Source organism: Micromesistius poutassou (genome assembly GCF_964030765.1).
Source record: "Micromesistius poutassou genome assembly, chromosome: 2".
Lineage (NCBI taxonomy): Eukaryota > Metazoa > Chordata > Actinopteri > Gadiformes > Gadidae > Micromesistius > Micromesistius poutassou.
The window spans coordinates 23,319,829-23,338,046 of record NC_140272.1 but is presented as its reverse complement, the minus strand read 5'-3'; the positions used below and the strand labels follow the sequence as shown (position 1 = coordinate 23,338,046).

General features: G+C 45.8%; 2 protein-coding genes across 5 annotated transcripts; one reads left to right on the top strand and one right to left on the bottom strand.

Annotated features, from left to right (window-relative positions):
* Window positions 1-2,712: 2,712 nt before the first annotated feature.
* Window positions 2,713-7,018, bottom strand: hdhd3 (haloacid dehalogenase-like hydrolase domain containing 3). Of its 2 annotated transcripts, none has more exons than XM_084464157.1 (3): window positions 6,708-7,018; window positions 5,701-6,035; window positions 2,713-3,411 (listed from the first exon to the last, which is right to left on the bottom strand). In XM_084464157.1, the coding sequence occupies exons 2-3, from the start codon at window positions 6,028-6,030 to the stop codon at window positions 3,016-3,018; spliced, it is 726 nt and encodes a 241-aa protein (XP_084320283.1). In that variant the 5' UTR covers window positions 6,031-6,035; window positions 6,708-7,018; the 3' UTR covers window positions 2,713-3,015. The 2 variants fall into 2 exon arrangements, with proteins under 2 accessions (XP_084320283.1, XP_084320282.1); XM_084464156.1 differs by having other exon boundaries at window positions 6,737-7,013.
* A 135-nt stretch (window positions 7,019-7,153) lies between these two features.
* trub2 (TruB pseudouridine (psi) synthase family member 2) lies at window positions 7,154-17,365 on the top strand. 3 transcript variants are annotated; one of them, XR_014633180.1, is made up of 10 exons: window positions 7,154-7,402; window positions 7,500-7,536; window positions 7,573-7,763; window positions 7,981-8,055; window positions 8,139-8,200; window positions 8,291-8,372; window positions 8,456-8,528; window positions 12,629-12,765; window positions 14,860-16,227; window positions 16,446-17,365. XR_014633180.1 is itself a non-coding variant. In XM_084464155.1 (8 exons), the coding sequence occupies exons 1-8, from the start codon at window positions 7,285-7,287 to the stop codon at window positions 15,111-15,113; spliced, it is 1,065 nt and encodes a 354-aa protein (XP_084320281.1). In that variant the 5' UTR covers window positions 7,154-7,284; the 3' UTR covers window positions 15,114-17,365. The 3 variants fall into 3 exon arrangements, 1 of the variants encoding a protein (XP_084320281.1); XR_014633181.1 differs by having other exon boundaries at window positions 7,500-7,763; XM_084464155.1 differs by having other exon boundaries at window positions 7,500-7,763; window positions 14,860-17,365.
* The last annotated feature ends 853 nt before the right edge of the window (window positions 17,366-18,218 follow it).

The window sequence follows — 18,218 nt, the reverse complement described above, 5'->3', positions numbered from 1 at the left end:
ATGTAATGCTCTTCTTTCAAACCTTTTTAATTTGCTGCATGCTTCAGTTTGTCAGACCTGTATTCCATGAAATTCGCTTTTCAATGAATATTTAAATTTGCAAACCGTGTTCTTGGTATTTATTTTCTTGGCTTCACATGAGCGTCACCCACTTCCTTTGACCTCATCATTGTGTGTTCTTTGCACGTTTCTCATATTTCTCATGCGTGAGGCTCTCCATGTTTCCCTTACACTGGTTCTATTCCAGACGTGCGGGCGACCCCTGACCCCGGGGGGCCCAAACCCACCCCCAGCCTGACTCTGGGGGGCCGTGGCGCTGGAGGACAGGGGGCCGTCGTGTCACTGACCTCGTTGGTTCAGTGTGTGTCCCTGTTGTTCTCAACTGCTGGCGTCTCCACGTTGATCGTCTCTCTCTTCACGTGAGAACCGGCTTTGAGATTGTGACGTCCGGGTCGCTCCGTCGCCCCCCGGCTCCGCGGCTAGGGCGGTGTGGAAGCTCTCCGTTATCGACCGTATCTCTTCTGCTCTTCCTTTCGCCGTCTCCAAAATTAGGCGGGCTTTTGTTTCCCCAATCCTATTATGTTTGTGATTGGATTGCTGCGGAGCCTTTTAGAGCGCTGCTGGCTGAGCCGCTGAAGCAGCTTAGGAATAAGCAGCTCTTCTGTGGGGCTCTCTGGAGATGCACAATAGGCTTAGGCACGGGAAGGAGGGCGCTGGAAACAGAACCGCGCTCCTCTATCAGCGGACGGTTCACTTCAGCACAGCGTCCAGTTCGGGAACACTTTCATGCGCTTCTCGCTGGGCTTGGTTTTCCTGGTAGCACGCATTTTCTTTTGTCTTCTACTTATTCTGAGCCCAACATTCCCAGTGTCTGTTTCTGACCAGATAGGTTCTACTGAAGAGTATTACGGGTTAGTTGCTGTCAATGTTATTCTCCTCTATCAAATAACACCACACGGTAATGTCATTTGAACCCATGTCATAGGTGGTTCTAGTCACTGTCTGCAACTTCCTTCCACACCAACTTTACTTTCTCTGGATTCTTATCTAAAATTAGGTCTGATTCATTTCCACGAATGTGATGGCAGCCTATGGACGTCCACAATGAAGTCTGTTCCTCCGTGAGACCGGCCGATGGTATGCTGTTGTGCAACAACTATGTGGAGCTTCTCTAGTGTGGATAGAGCTCCCATTCAGTCCGCTGCTGTCTGGTCTTGGTATTGGCACCTTGTCCAGTGCTTGGCACAGCCGGCCTAGAGCAGGGTTTAGCTCTCACAGCCAGCGGGCGATAACCCCTTTGGCAGCCATGAACTTCAGCAGTGATTTATCACCGTACGAACGGCACTGTTCTGCATTTCGTCTGATTCATCATGAGGTGATGATAAATTGTTATTTCCAGATGTGAATGTGTTTGTTTTTCTTTATTTAGCATATTTTTGCAACATATTGTTGGTTTTAGTGTTATCATAATAGCACTGACTCTAAGACATCATCTGACTGCATAAATAAATTACAGAATTGGCCGTGGTATTTCTAAGAAAGGTTAGAAGGCTTGCTTTAGAGTTACTGAGTTACTAACAACGTTAACTTGGATCTCGTGTACATTTGTTCATTATTGAACCTGACTTTTAAACAACTCAACTTAACTTATTGTTAAATCTTTTTAACAATTTTAATAATCCTTAAAATGATCGCTAAGTCTTCGAATTAATGATAATGACCCTAATGGATGGGGATGGTATATTGCAGGTGGCGTCACATCAATTTGAAGCATTATTCACCAATTATGGGAAGGAATAGTTCGCACTGATGGGGAAACTTTACCAGATCCTGTTCTTCCTAAACATGAATGGAGACTGGACAGCCTCTGTCAAAATGGCCAACTTTTGTATGGCACTAAATGGGATATTATAGCCTACACTGTGCCTGAAGAACCTGGTGTACCACTGAAGAAAATCAACGCGCTTTCAATCTTAATATTACGACTGAAATCCGCTCTTTAAAGAGTGATCTGTCCTAGATCCACCAGTCTTCATATAAAAGGGATCAACCCCATGCTCTGTAAAAACATTTATATCCTGCCTTTTGGAATTGGCGCAGTTAAGGGCAGATGCATCATTGCCATCTTTTCAGGGACATTCTGACCCTCTGTACACAGAAGAAAATGCACTGATTTTATACTCTGCAGACTTGTACAGGGTGGGTTTTGACATAAATATACATATTTGTGGGGTAGGGTGAATTATATATAAAAACTGAGTAATATTATACATTGTCACACAGACATAATTCAAATTGAATTGGGCTGCAGGGCTGATGAAATGGATACATGGTTTCATCTTCATTTTAATCTCATTCAGTTTCGTTCTTTACCAAAATGTTTGTTTTGCTGCAGTAGTTTATTTGACTTTGCTCTGGATGAGTGATTCAGCTTTTGTTGTAATTTAACTTTTCCTTCATTCTCCGAGGATGACGTCAGGTCTCAGGTCAGCTGATCTCTAGAATACTGCCACAACCCTCTGGTTATGAAATGAATCCAAAAGGATGAAGGAAATATGTTAATGATTAACAGTCATATTTAGGTGATCGTTGCTTCCACAGTAGTTCAACATGTTTGTACAATTAAAGAGTGTTGCTTTGAACATTGACTTTAACAACATGCTGAGCCTTAACCGACATAAACTCAATTAAAATGAAGAAAAGTGAACAGAATGAATATAAATGGATTTTATTCTGATTATTGCATATGATATATATCGTTATACAGTATTGCTAAGGTGCATTATATGTGTATATATTTGATTGCTGAAATGCAGGATTCTCCACTGTTACACAGCCTCAGGTAAGAACCACTTCCCCCCCAAAAGAATCAATCTGTGGCGGTGTGCTTAAAGCGTGACCCCCCCCCCCCCCCCCCACCCCCCCGTTAGGGTCAGCCTGTGAGGGGGGTCCAGACCCACGGCTGGACCCCCTGGAGTCGGTGTCCGGGCCCCCGGGGGCCCCCCCCCGGGGGGCTTAGTCCATGAAGTGCTGCAGCCGCAGGGGCAGCTCTTCCAGCGAGCCGATGCGGTGCTCCGAGGGGAGGTCTGAGTTGGTGTACTTGTTCTGGCGGTCCAGCAGGTAGCCGTGGATCCCCAGGGAGCGGGAGCTCAGGTAGTCCATCAGGTAGTGGTCCCCCACGTGGGCCGTGTGGGTGGCCGCCACGCCGCAGCGCTGCAGCGCCTGCTCGAAGATGGCCGGGTCGGGCTTGGCCACGCCCGCCTCCTCCGAGGTCACCAGGAAGCTGAAGTGGGTCAGCAGGCCGCACGCCTGCAGGATGCCCTCCAGCCGCCGGTCGAAGTTGGAGACCACGCCCAGCGTCAGCCCCAGGGAGGAGCAGCTCTCCAGGGCCTGGCGGCAGTCCGGGAACACCTGGGGGGCACAGCGGGGCCCTCGTTAGGGACACGACAGGGTCACAGCGGGGCCCTCGTTAGGGCCACGACGGGGCCACAGCGGGGCCCTCGTTAGGGACACGACGGGGCCACAGCGGGGCCCCTCGTTGGGGCCACAGCGGGGCCCCTCGTTAGGGCCACGACGGGGCCACAGCGGGGCCCCTCATTAGGGCCACGCCAGGGCCACACCACTCCACATCGTCCACCTTTAAACTACGCTGAGTGTTGTCCGATTCAGCGATACAATACCTTGAAAGATGTCGATATTCGATACCAAGGGGAAAACTTTACACAACGTTGTATAGTATACAATGTTAGAGTTTTATTAACCTCTTCATTACTATGCCTGTTTCTGAAAATAACCTAGCCAAAGTTAATCGAGTATATCTCATATGGCATCTTGGTACCGAGAGAAACATTGTTGTGTAAGTGAAATATTCAACGTGGATACGACTTGGTTAGAGTGAATAAAGCTAGAAAACAGTGGAAAGTGGAAAATCATTTCACCTGATATAAATGTTATACTTAAAAGTGAATACCACCTCGTGCATTATCATTTGTTAGCCCTATATCATTATCATTTGTTAGCCCTATAGCTACAGGCCATAGCACGACATCTGATGAGGACCTGGCTCAGTGTAGTAGAGCAAAGAGACAGGTTTTAGTAGTGGGAGGTTCAGGGGTTAACAATACAACCTTTATGAGACACAAACTGCTAGATAACTTAAGAACCCATTGTACAATGTTGACACCTGAGCCCTCTGTTGAAAGGTCAGGGCAGATATCGCGAATGACACAAAGACAAACAATAGAAACTGCACCATACAGCCACCAGATGGCGATGAAGGACCTCTGTTCTAATTGAAGGCAAATCCCCCATGTCCTCAGAAACAATCTCTTCACTGTTGATTGTAAACACCATGTTTAGTAGAAAACTGGATTATTATATTATATTATACGTGCCCACCATCTGCAGTAATGGAGTGCCTGCATCCCTTTGAGATCTGTCTCAGCCCTGAAGGCACAGCATTGGGATCAGTTTAACACACTCCATGTACAACAGATGTTGTAACTTGTGTATTTGTGTACTGATACTGTAATGTCTGTAGTAACTTGTGTATTTGTGTACTGATACTGTAATGTCTGTTGTAACTTAATGTGTAACTTAATGTGCTCGGTCCCTATTTAAATAAATAAAATAAAAAATGATATCCGTATGGAAATATAGATATTTTGTACAAGGTACAAAATATATGATAGAAATGATAGAAACACAACTTCTTCCTCCCTTCAAGTCTTCTTCATTCTACTGGTTTGTGAGCACTGGACCCAGCACAGCCCCGCCGACCCCCCCCCCAGGGTCCTAACACCCCCCCCCCCCAGGGTCCTAACACCCCCCCCCCCCAGGGTCCTAACACCCCCCCCCCCGGGGTCCTAACACTGTCTAGACACACACACACCGTACACACACACCATACACACACACCGTACACACACCATACACACACTGTACACACACTGTACACACACTGTACACACACACACACCGTACACACACCCACACCGTATACACACACACACACCGTACACACACTGTACACAGACACACACCGTACACACACCGTACACACACTGTACACACACACCGTACACACACACACTGTACACACACCACACACACACACACACACTGTGTACACACATCGTACACACACACAGTACACACACACCGTACACACACACACCGTACACACACACACCATACACACCGTACACACACACACACACACCGTACACACACCATACACACACACACCGTACACACACACACCGTACACACACACCATACACACACCGTACACACACACCGTACACACACACACACACACACCGTACACACACACACACACACACCGTACACACACCGTACACACACTGTACACACACACACACACACCGTACACACACACACACACTGTACACACACACTGTGTACACACATCGTACACACACACAGTACACACACAGCGTACACACACCGTACACACACACCGGTCACACACCGTACACACACACCGTACACACACACTGTACACACACACACACACACATCGTACACACACACACCGTACACACACACACACCGTACACACACACACTGTACACACACACCGGGTACATCCTCATTCGTGCTCGTGCAGCAGAGATGCCCCCATGCTTACTTTGAGGACCACTTCAAACCCCCCCGACCCCACAGCGCCTCGTTTACCTCCCAGTTGTCTGGATTGCAGAAGTCGTTGTAGAGGTTCAGAGCCATGGTGTTCAACAGGGTGGGGTCTTGAACCTTGCACCGGGAGAAGGTGTCCCGCACCACCTTCATCCACCAGGACTGCCCGTCCATGCCCTGCGTGATGCCGTAGTTGGGGTAGCGGCGGGAGCAGTGCTGGTAGGCCTGCCGGAAGGCCACGTCCACCTCCGAGGTCTTCAGGTCCAGGCCCGCTCGGCGCGCCTCCTTGCAGTACTGCTGGCCCACCGACAGGCGCACCTTGAGGAGCGTGTCCTTCACGTCCCACAACACGCACTGCAAAGGGCCGCGCATTGTATCTGAGCACGGGGACACACAAGGACGCGTCAGGCCACATCTGGCCTGGCACACATCTGGCCTGGCACACATCTGGCCTGATTGATACATTCAGATTTTTTTTGTGCGCAGCATCTTTCCAGATTTTTTGCGTCCGCAAAGTTTTAGTAAGAAATCCACGCAAGTCTCAGTGCATGGTACACTGGTCTGGCCAAGTGTTGCGCAATTCGATTCCCTTCCAAAATGACTATGTGTAGATCTACTGACGCACCAGGCCTGTCTCATGTAACGTTTACGCAAAATGTATCTTCAACTAGAAGGCACTCTAGCTAAATGTAAGCATGGTTGAAAACAAACACATCGCAGAAAAGAAGCCAGAGAAGCTTCAAGCTCCCCGTCATCACTTTGTATCGCCCCTCAAAGTCAATCACGGCCCGCTGGTTGGACGCCTGAGCCACAACAACTCTTCAATATTATAACGAGTATTACTATTATAACGAGTATTACTATTATAACGAGTATTACTATTATAACGAGTATTAATAATAAAGGAGTTGGTTACACTTCACGGTCAGTAGGGTTAAATGAACATGGTTACGGTGCGACTTGATTCGGTTTGAAACCGAATCAACGATATAACCGCTACGTGTCGCTCCGCTGGAGTCCCGGCGGAGCGGACCCGGACCCGGGTCTGCCTCAGGCTGGGGCTGGTACCCGGGTGTACCTCAATCTGGGGCTGGTACCCGGGTTCTGCTCGCTCTGGGCTGGGCGGTGTGGGTCGGAGGCCCCGGGGTCTGCTGACCGAAAGGAGCGGCGGACTGTGTTCTCTGTGACCCGTCTGGTGGTCCAAAGCGCCGGACGTCCCGCTCCGCTCGTCGTGTGGTGGGCGGCTCTCGGCTCACGGCTCTCGGCTCTCGACTCACGGCTCACGGCTCACGGCTCTCGGCTCACGGACGTCGGTGTGGAAAAATAGCTACTGTGCTTCTCCCAGTTCCGTTCGTGCTCAACAACAATGTTTACTACAGCGCCCCTCCGGACCAGCAGGGGGCGGCAGAGAGGAGGACCCGCCGGGTCCCGACCACGCATGCGCCCCTCCGGACCAGCAGGGGGCGGCAGAGAGGACCCGCTGGGTCCCGACCACGCATGCGCCCCTCCTCACGCGTGTGGAGAACAGAACAACATCCCCGCGGCTCTCCCTGCGGGCTCTCGGCGGGTCGGTGGGTCGCTCAGATGTATTGATCCGAACTTTAGCGTTTCTGACGGACAACAGCGATGGCGGCTCGAGCCGTGCGGAGGTCGGGTGGGCTGGAGGGGCTGTTCTGTGTCTACAAACCGCCCGGCGTCCACTGGAAGCTCGTCCGGGACAGGATAGAGACGTGTGTTCTTGAAGGTTATTCACATTTGCACACTTGCACTGACAAAATATTTTAAAACTAATTTACTATAGATGTGGACTCAACATTATTCCCGCACATCGTCGTTACCAGGTGTGAATGGCACCCGGTCCCTGGCCCTGCCCCCTGGACCCCCAGGGCCCCCTGGACCCCCTGGGCCCCCTGGGCCCCCTGGACCCCCTGGGCCCCCTGGGCCCCCTGGACCCGGGCAGTGGGGACCAGGCAGAGGTCCCACTGACCCGACGCTCTCTGCGGGCCCCCTGGCCCCTGGGGTCGGGCTGTGGGGACCAGGCAGAGGTCCCACCGACCCGACGCTCTCTGCGGGCCCCCTGCCCACTCTGGCCGCTCATCCTCTGGGTACGTCCGCCCTCCTCCGTAATAGTATGGAGTAATGATAAATGTTTTAATACTATTGGTCTCATATTGGTCTCCAAGGGAATCTGCTTGTATATAATGTAACGTAACATCTCATATTTTGTCCATGTCTGTTATTGTGTGTTTTAACTTGTTATATAAAGCTGTAAATAAATTACGGCTGCCTGAATGTAACGTGCCACTTCCTCTCCGGTGTCAGTCCGTGGGCCAGAGTTCAGACGTGTGAAGGTGGGCGTGGGCCATCGTCTGGACGCCGCGTCGTCCGGAGTGCTGGGTGAGGCGCCCGGGCTCAGGGGCGTCAGGGGGAGAGCGCTGCGCCTTCACGCTGTTGACCCCTTCTGTTCCCTTGACTCCTAGTGATCGGAGTCGGACGAGGAAACAAGCGGCTGAATGATCTTTACCAAATGTGCTGCACCCGGGTAGGCTTGTTGTTCTGTTCCTCTCCGCTGCTGTTCAGACGGCCGCCGCTGCGTTCTGTTTAAAGCGTTTCCGTCGGTTGTGTGTTCCAGGATTATACTCTGGAGGGTGAATTTGGATTTGCAACGGACGATTTCTCTCGCACGGGCAGGGTTGTTGAGCGGTCCACATATGGTGTGTAGAACTGTGTGTGTGTGCGGTTGTGTCTGGGTTGAGTGTGAGTGTAATCCTGTGGTGAATGTTCTTGGTGTGTTCAGATCACGTCACACGGGACAAGCTGGAGAAAGTCCTGGCCATGTTGCAGGGGGCCAATCAGAAGGCCCTGCTCATGTAAGCTCCTCCCACTTTCAGAACCCATTTAACAGCACGCCCTAACCTGGAAACATAAGCGGTGATATAAATATGACTTATTAATGATTGTAAAGTTTGTGTTGAACAGGATTACATATACATTCTGGTCATTTAAACCACATATTTAAATGTCGCAGTCTCAGCTCACCACCAGAACGCTAACCCTAGCTGTGTAGAAATCGTTCCCTATTCCCTCACTCCCTATTCCCTCACTCCCTATTCCCTATGTAGTGTTTATGATACAGTGAACTATATAGTGTTTATGATGTAGTGAACTATATAGTGTTTATGATATAGTGAACTATACAGTGTTTATGATACAGTGAACTATATAGTGTTTATGATATAGTGAACTATATAGTGTTTATGATACAGTGAACTATATAGTGTTTATGATACAGTGAACTATATAGTGTTTATGATACAGTGAACTATATAGTGTTTATGATACAGTGAACTATATAGTGTTTATGATGTAGTGAACTATATAGTGTTTATGATACAGTGAACTATATAGTGTTTATGATATAGTGAACTATATAGTGTTTATGATACAGTGAACTATATAGTGTTTATGATACAGTGAACTATATAGTGTTTATGATATAGTGAACTATATAGTGTTTATGATATAGTGAACTATATAGTGTTTATGATACAGTGAACTATATAGTGTCTATGATGTAGTGAACTATATAGTGTTTATGATGTAGTGAACTATATAGTGTTTATGATACAGTGAACTATATAGTGTTTATGATATAGTGAACTATATAGTGTTTATGATACAGTGAACTATATAGTGTTTATGATACAGTGAACTATATAGTGTTTATGATATAGTGAACTATATAGTGTCTATGATGTAGTGAACTATATAGTGTTTATGATGTAGTGAACTATATAGTGTTTATGATACAGTGAACTATATAGTGTTTATGATGTAGTGAACTATAGTGTCTATGATATAGTGAACTATAAAGTGTTTATGATACAGTGAACTATATAGTGTTTATGATGTAGTGAACTATATAGTGTCTATGATACAGTGAACTATAGTGTCTATGATATAGTGAACTATATAGTGTCTGATATAGTGAACTATAGTGTTTATGATATAGTGAACTATAAAGTGTTTATGATATAGTGAACTATAAAGTGTTTATGATATAGTGAACTATATAGTGTTTATGATGTAGTGAACTATATAGTGTTTATGATACAGTGAACTATATAGTGTTTATGATATAGTGAACTATATCGTGTTTATGATGTAGTGAACTATACAGTGTTTATGATGTAGTGAACTATATAGTGTTTATGATACAGTGAACTATATAGTGTTTATGATATAGTGAACTATATAGTGTCTATGATGTAGTGAACTATATAGTGTTTATGATGTAGTGAACTATATAGTGTTTATGATACAGTGAACTATATAGTGTTTATGATGTAGTGAACTATAGTGTCTATGATATAGTGAACTATAAAGTGTTTATGATACAGTGAACTATATAGTGTTTATGATGTAGTGAACTATATAGTGTCTATGATACAGTGAACTATAGTGTCTATGATATAGTGAACTATATAGTGTCTGATATAGTGAACTATAGTGTTTATGATATAGTGAACTATAAAGTGTTTATGATATAGTGAACTATATAGTGTTTATGATATAGTGAACTATATAGTGTTTATGATATAGTGAACTATATAGTGTTTATGATACAGTGAACTATACAGTGTTTATGATACAGTGAACTATATAGTGTTTATGATACAGTGAACTATATAGTGTTTATGATACAGTGAACTATATAGTGTTTATGATACAGTGAACTATATAGTGTTTATGATACAGTGAACTATATAGTGTCTATGATGTAGTGAACTATAGTGTTTATGATATAGTGAACTATATAGTGTTTATGATACAGTGAACTATATAGTGTTTATGATGTAGTGAACTATAAAGTGTTTATGATACAGTGAACTATACAGTGTTTATGATACAGTGAACTATACAGTGTTTATGATATAGTGAACTATATTAGGGAACCAACAAACGAGAATTCAGACACTACTCTGAACATTTCTGAACGTCATTTGCGTCAGAAAAGCACTATATCACCCTATATAGTGCACTATATCACCCTCTATAGTGCACTATATCACCCTCTATAGTGCACTATATCACCCTCTATAGTGCACTATATCACCCTCTATAGTGCACTATATCACCCTCTATAGTGCACTATATCACCCTATATAGTGCACTATATCACCCTCTATAGTGCACTATATCACCCTCTATAGTGCACTATATCACCCTCTATAGTGCACTATATCACCCTCTATAGTGCACTATATCACCCTCTATAGTGCACTATATCACCCTCTATAGTGCACTATATCACCCTCTATAGTGCACTATATCACCCTATATAGTGCACTATATCACCCTATATAGTGCACTATATCACCCTATATAGTGCACTATATCACCCTATATAGTGCACTATATCACCCTATATAGTGCACTATATCACCCTCTATAGTGCACTATATCACCCTATATAGTGCACTATATCACCCTCTATAGTGCACTATATCACCCTATATAGTGCACTATATCACCCTATATAGTGCACTATATCACCCTATATAGTGCACTATATCACCCTCTATAGTGCACTATATCACCCTCTATAGTGCACTATATCACCCTCTATAGTGCACTATATCACCCTCTATAGTGCACTATATCACCCTCTATAGTGCACTATATCACCCTATATAGTGCACTATATCACCCTCTATAGTGCACTATATCACCCTATATAGTGCACTATATCACCCTATATAGTGCACTATATCACCCTCTATAGTGCACTATATCACCCTATATAGTGCACTATATCACCCTATATAGTGCACTATATCACCCTCTATAGTGCACTATATCACCCTATATAGTGCACTATATCACCCTCTATAGTGCACTATATCACCCTCTATAGTGCACTATATCACCCTATATAGTGCACTATATCACCCTATATAGTGCACTATATCACCCTCTATAGTGCACTATATCACCCTATATAGTGCACTATATCACCCTCTATAGTGCACTATATCACCCTATATAGTGCACTATATCACCCTATATAGTGCACTATATCACCCTCTATAGTGCACTATATCACCCTATATAGTGCACTATATCACCCTCTATAGTGCACTATATCACCCTATATAGTGCACTATATCACCCTCTATAGTGCACTATATCACCCTCTATAGTGCACTATATCACCCTATATAGTGCACTATATCACCCTCTATAGTGCACTATATCACCCTCTATAGTGCACTATATCACCCTCTATAGTGCACTATATCACCCTCTATAGTGCACTATATCACCCTCTATAGTGCACTATATCACCCTCTATAGTGCACTATATCACCCTATATAGTGCACTATATCACCCTCTATAGTGCACTATATCACCCTCTATAGTGCACTATATCACCCTCTATAGTGCACTATATCACCCTATATAGTGCACTATATCACCCTCTATAGTGCACTATATCACCCTCTATAGTGCACTATATCACCCTATATAGTGCACTATATCACCCTATATAGTGCACTATATCACCCTATATAGTGCACTATATAGGGTGATATAGTGCACTATATCACCCTCTATAGTGCACTATATCCGTGATAGGGAACGATTTGGAACACGGCCCCTGTGTTGTGACGTGTCCTCAGCCACTCCACCGTGGACACTAACCCTGTGTTGTGACGCTGTCCTCAGCCACTCCACCGTGGACACTAACCCTGTGTTGTGACGCTGTCCTCAGCCACTCCACCGTGGACACTAACCCTGTGTTGTGACGCTGTGGTGTCCTCAGCCACTCCACCGTGGACACTAACCCTGTGTTGTGACGCTGTCCTCAGCCACTCCACCGTGGACACTAACCCTGTGTTGTGACGCTGTGGTGTCCTCAGCCACTCCACCGTGGACACTAACCCTGTGTTGTGGCGCTGTCCTCAGCCACTCCAACGTGGACCTGCGCTCACAGGAGGCCTATGAGATGGCCGTGACGGGGGAACTCGGCCCGCAGGGGAAGTCGCCCCCCATCCTGACGGGGCTCCGCGTGGCCGGCTTCCAGCCCCCGTTCTTCACCCTGGGTGAATATCTACCGTTAAATAACGGCTTCACGATTAAAGGGACGCGACTCAGAAGTCGCCGTAACCTGTATATGTTTTTGTTAGTTTTGCTTGTATCGTCTTTTTGGTTTTCACTTTGTCATCACCTGTTTATACATATCGATATGCATTTAGTTGATTTATTCAATTTATAAATGTACAGTTTAAAGAATGGTGCCTCCTAGTGTTGAGAGGGGCTAGCAAAGGGCATTCTGGGTAATGTCAGAAAGTAACACACTAGAACAGATCATGTGACATAACTGCCAAGGGGCAAACAAGAATAAGGTGTGTGTATATATTAGAAACAACTAGGTAGGTACTCTATGACGTTTTTATAACAAGGCTGTTATTCTTTTAATGCTTTAACTTTGGACTTTACGGAAACTTGCTGATGGCTCAGGAATGATATAGGCTTAAAGCCTCTGACATCGTTATACAAGCTCTTACATTGATTAACTTATCTCTATATATATCTCAGGAGGCGACATTCTGTAAATTGTACTATTTTAGGCAGTGGATTAATCCATCAAATGTATTCTAATATGTGTTGGGAGTATGATACAATATGCCAATAGGGACATTAGGGACATCCTAATGACATCCAGGGAGTTCACTGGACTCAGCTGGGAGCCTGGCACCTCACCTTAGCCTGACACCCTTACCTTAACCTGGCACCCTTACCTTAGCCTGACACCCTTACCTTAACCTGGCACCCTTACCGTAACCTGACACCCTTACCGTAACCTGACACCCTTACCTTAACCTGACACCCTAGCCTTAACCTGACACCCTAACCTTAACCTGGCACCCTTACCTTAACCTGACACCTTAACCTTAGCCTGGCAGCTTAACCTTAGCCTGACACCCTTAGCTGCCTGGCAGCTTAACCTTAACCTGACACCCTTACCTTAGCCTGCTACCCTCACCATAGCCTGGCAGCTTAACCTTAACCGGACACCCTTACCTTAGCCTGACACCCTTACCTTAACCTGACACCCTTACCTTAACCTGCTACCCTCACCTTAGCCTGGCAGCTTAACCTTAACCTGACACCCTTACCTTAGCCTGCTACCCTCACCATAGCCTGGCAGCTTAACCTTAACCTGACACCCTTACCTTAGCCTGGCAGCTTAACCTTAACCTGACACCCTTACCTTAGCCTGCTACCCTCACCTTAGCCTGGCAGCTTAACCTTAACCTGACACCCTTACCTTAGCCTGACACCCTTACCTTAGCCTGACACCCTTACCTTAACCTGACACCCTTACCTTAGCCTGACACCCTTACCTTAGCCTGACAGCCCTAAGTTAGTCTCATCCGATTCCACCGAGGCTAACTTAGGTCCAGCCACGGGTCAATCCCAGAGCACTCGATTTAGAGCAGGTTTAGAATGAGACCAGCGCAGTCTGCCCTGTGCCCTGGTCTGAATGAGACCAGCGCTCTGTGCCCTGGTCTGAATGAGACCAGCGCTCTGTGCTCTGTGCCCTGGTCTGAATGAGACCAGCGCTCTGTGCTCTGTGCCCTGGTCTGAATGAGACCAGCGCTGTGTGCTCTGTGCCCTGGTCTGAATGAGACCAGCGCTCTGTGCCCTGGTCTGAATGAGACCAGCGCTCTGTGCTCTGGTTCCAGAGCTGCAGTGTCTGAATGAGACCCAGCGTTATGTGCTCTGTGCTCTGGTTCCAGAGCTGCAGTGTCTGAATGAGACCCAGCGTTATCTGCTCTGGTTCCAGAGCTGCAGTGTCTGAATGAGACCAGCGCTCTGTGCTGTGTGCTCTGGTTCCAGAGCTGCAGTGTCTGAATGAGACCAGCGCTCTGTGCTCTGGTTCCAGAGCTGCAGTGTCTGAATGAGACCCAGCGTTATGTGCTCTGGTTCCAGAGCTGCAGTGTCTGAATGAGACCCAGCGTTACCTGCTCTGTGCTCTGGTTCCAGAGCTGCAGTGTCTGAATGAGACCCAGCGTTATGTGCTCTGGTTCCAGAGCTGCAGTGTCTGAATGAGACCAGCGCTCTGTGCTCTGTGCTCTGGTTCCAGAGCTGCAGTGTCTGAATGAGACCAGCGTTATGTGCTCTGGTTCCAGAGCTGCAGTGTCTGAATGAGACCCAGCGTTACCTGCGTAAGGTGGTGCACGAGATCGGCCTGGAGCTGCGCAGCGCGGCGTCGTGCGCGGCGGTGCGGCGGACGCGGGACGGGCCCTTCACGGCGGAGCAGGCCCTGCCCCGGAGCCAGTGGACCGCCGCCCACGTGGCGCAGACCATCCAGCGCTACAACAACTCTAAGAGGCGGAGCGGAGCGCCGCCCGCCGCCGCCGCCGCCACGGCAACCGCGCTCTGAACCGTCTGGCAGAGTCCCGCTCGGCCACTGAAGACAGACAGCCACACTGAAGACAGACAGACACACTGAAGACAGACAGACACACTGAAGACAGACAGACAGCCACAGTGAAGACAGACACCCACAGTGCAGACAGACAGCCACACTGAAGACTTTCTGGATCATTGCTGAACCATAACATGACCCTTTATTATTTTTCTTGATGCTCCCCTTTGTGATAAAGCTTAAAAGTTTATTTTGTACTGTTTGCCAATTTATAATTGTCTACCGCTTCTGCCAATGTCTGTGGACATCTATCGTTTGGTTTAACAACTTTCCTGGGTTGGACTACCTCCATTTACATAATTCACTGGAGATAAATCAAATGAAGTCCTATCAAACAGTTCTGGACAGTGCAGTTAGCAGAATACACGCATCATGAGACGTTTGGTCAGACCACGATAATGACGTTGTATGCACGTTAAAAAGAGAGAGAAAACAATAAAAATACATGAATTGCATTATATCAAGGAGGTCATTGAAAGCACCCTGCTAACTATTATCTAATGAGCATATTATTATTTCTATCACTTACACACTTTAAATATCAGTCCATGTTCAGTCCTAAGCCCAACTGGTCCCAGGACCAATAGCTACTGATCTGATTATAAACTCAATACAATAAATCATCTTACAATAAATGATTAGATAGCAATCATAAGTAAGAGTAGTTCTATTATGTTTTACTTCAAACCATTTATTACTATTTGAAATAAATAATGATTAAAGTGTTGTATTACTATTAATACATGAGACAAAATGACAAATATTGATGGTTTAAGTGATTTATATTTATAAATTAAATAATTAAGGATGATGAAAGGTACATTTGTAACATTTCCCCCGTGTGTTTTAACCATCACTGATGGTTATGATATTCCTAAATTGTCGACATTGCAAAGTTGCATTTTCCCTGTTGCTAAATATCAAATTGTTATTCACTAATTCAACCACAAGTTTGATACCCTCACGATTTAGCCTATCTCTTTATTAATCTCTTTATTAATTCGCAGTCCTCCATTGTCTCCAAAACATTTCGACTCGCTGCAGCCGTTTCCCGATTCTCTGTGAATAGGTCTTCACAGTCTTCTAATATGTGTTGGGAGTATGATACAATTAGCCTGACACCCTTACCGTAACCTGGCACCCTTACCTTAACCTGGCACCCTTACCGTAACCTGACACCCTTACCTTAACCTGGCACCCTTACCGTAACCTGACACCCTTGCCTTAACCTGAATCCTCCAAAACATTTCGACTCGCTGCAGCCGTTTCCCGATTCTCTGTGAATAGGTCTTAGTGAGTTAGGAGTCCTCTCCAGGGGCCTCATGTACAAAGAAATAAATCCGGATGTATCAATCCTTGCGTAAGCACGATTTCACGCAGATTCTCTTTGTACATCCCAATTAACGTGAAATTGAGCGCACATGCACGAGCCCGTCTCTCCACCCAGTCTCCTCCCTCATTTAATATGCTAATTCGTATAAATAGGCCTGCAGTAGTGCGCTCGTTAGGAGAAAGGAGAACATGGAGAAAGGAAGAAAAATAACTTCAGTGAATGCGAGGTGGAGGTGCTGATTTCGGAGGTAGAGGCCAGAAATAAGATCTTGTTTGGCTCTCTTTCCTCCGGAATCAGCACCAAAAGCAAAAAACTGGCGTGGGAAAACGTTGCCAAGTCGGTCAATGAGGTTGGGGCGGAAAGCCGAACTGTTGCTGACATTAAAAAAAAAAGTGGTCGGACATCAAGGTGGACGTAAAAAGAAAGGTCTTTGCCTACCGGAGAAGCGTGGGTCAGAGCGCAGCGTGGCGGAGTCTGGGAGCTCGCCCTATTTGAGCAAAGGGTGGCAGCTGTGATTTGGGATCGGCCCTTTTTTTTTAACCAAAAAATCATAATAATCGCGGAATACCCGTTAATTTTGAATGCGAGCATCTTCTAACAAGGCCAATACTGCCATTGTCAACCTATCGATTATTGCCACATTTTGCGCATGCTTTTATATTCTCATTTATTTGGATGCATGCTGACGATAGGTTGTATCCATACACCCAATGTGTCAATAATATGTACATAATTCGAAATTGGCCGACTGGTTCATTGATGGATTGATTTTAACTAACAATGGCTTGTGCTTACTCCACTCAACATCACATAATAATATTGCAGTCAAGAATTTCACAACAAATGTGTGAAGAGAGATCATATGTCATGCGTGGTCCGGAAAATATGTAACGTTTAATAAACAAGCCATAACTGAAAATAATATTGTTGGGGCTTCCTTTTAATTCCAATATTGACAATTTAATTTTATGGGTCTGATTAAGTTTAGCCTAACAACAGTGTCACATTATGCGTCTCGACAACAATAACGCATGATTGAAGCGCATTTAAGTTCACGCATTCCAACGTTCAAATCCACTTTGTACTCGCCTCATATTGCAATATTACTTCATGACTCGTGATCGCGTAGGCTTAATGTTGTTGCGCTGCATTGCCTCTATGTGCCGCCAACTGACAAAATGCAGCAGAAATGTGCGTAAGCCAGGCATTTAGTTTGCGTGGAGAACCGCACTTTCTCACGTCAAGTCAGTCTTTGTACATCCGAACGTTTGCGTGAGAAGTTGCTTACGCAGCTTTTTTGTGCGTAAGCAAGCTTTGTACATGAGGCCCCAGGACCTTTAAGCTCTCCTAGACTTAGGTGCTACTTTGAGGCCTAAAATACAAAAAAAATAATAATAATTAGGAGTCCTAAATGTAAGACTGACACGCCCATTATTTTAAGGAGTTTCTCCTAAATTCGCCACTTCAGAGCTACTTTTAGCCCTAAGATTCTTTGTGAATACGGCCCCTGATCTTAAAGTGAAGTACTTTGCTTTTACTCATTAAAGGGCCGCTATTTCACACACCAAGGTGTGATGAGCCACTCAAAGTGGAACCTCTAAGTAGGTGGGCGACGTGTAGATGAGCCTATGGCCGCAGTCCACTGGGCAGGCTGGTACATTGATCTGTCCACACCTATATCACATATCACAGGGCACCGCTCACAACGGATGATCACATTCTCAACT

What these genes read in the sequence shown, in the direction of transcription:
- trub2 (XM_084464155.1), top strand. Translation starts at nt 7,285, where the DNA reads ATGGCGGCTCGAGCCGTGCGGAGGTCGGGTGGGCTGGAGGGGCTGTTC. An exon ending in TCTGGCCGCTCATCCTCTGG is followed by an intron (nt 7,764 to 7,980) that starts GTACGTCCGCCC and finishes CTCCGGTGTCAG; the next exon opens with TCCGTGGGCCAGAGTTCAGA. An exon ending in TGTTGAGCGGTCCACATATG is followed by an intron (nt 8,373 to 8,455) that starts GTGTGTAGAACT and finishes TGGTGTGTTCAG; the next exon opens with ATCACGTCACACGGGACAAG.
- hdhd3 (XM_084464157.1), bottom strand. Translation starts at nt 6,030, where the DNA reads ATGCGCGGCCCTTTGCAGTGCGTGTTGTGGGACGTGAAGGACACGCTC. An exon ending in GCAATCCAGACAACTGGGAG is followed by an intron (nt 3,412 to 5,700) that starts GTAAACGAGGCG and finishes TGTGCCCCCCAG; the next exon opens with GTGTTCCCGGACTGCCGCCA.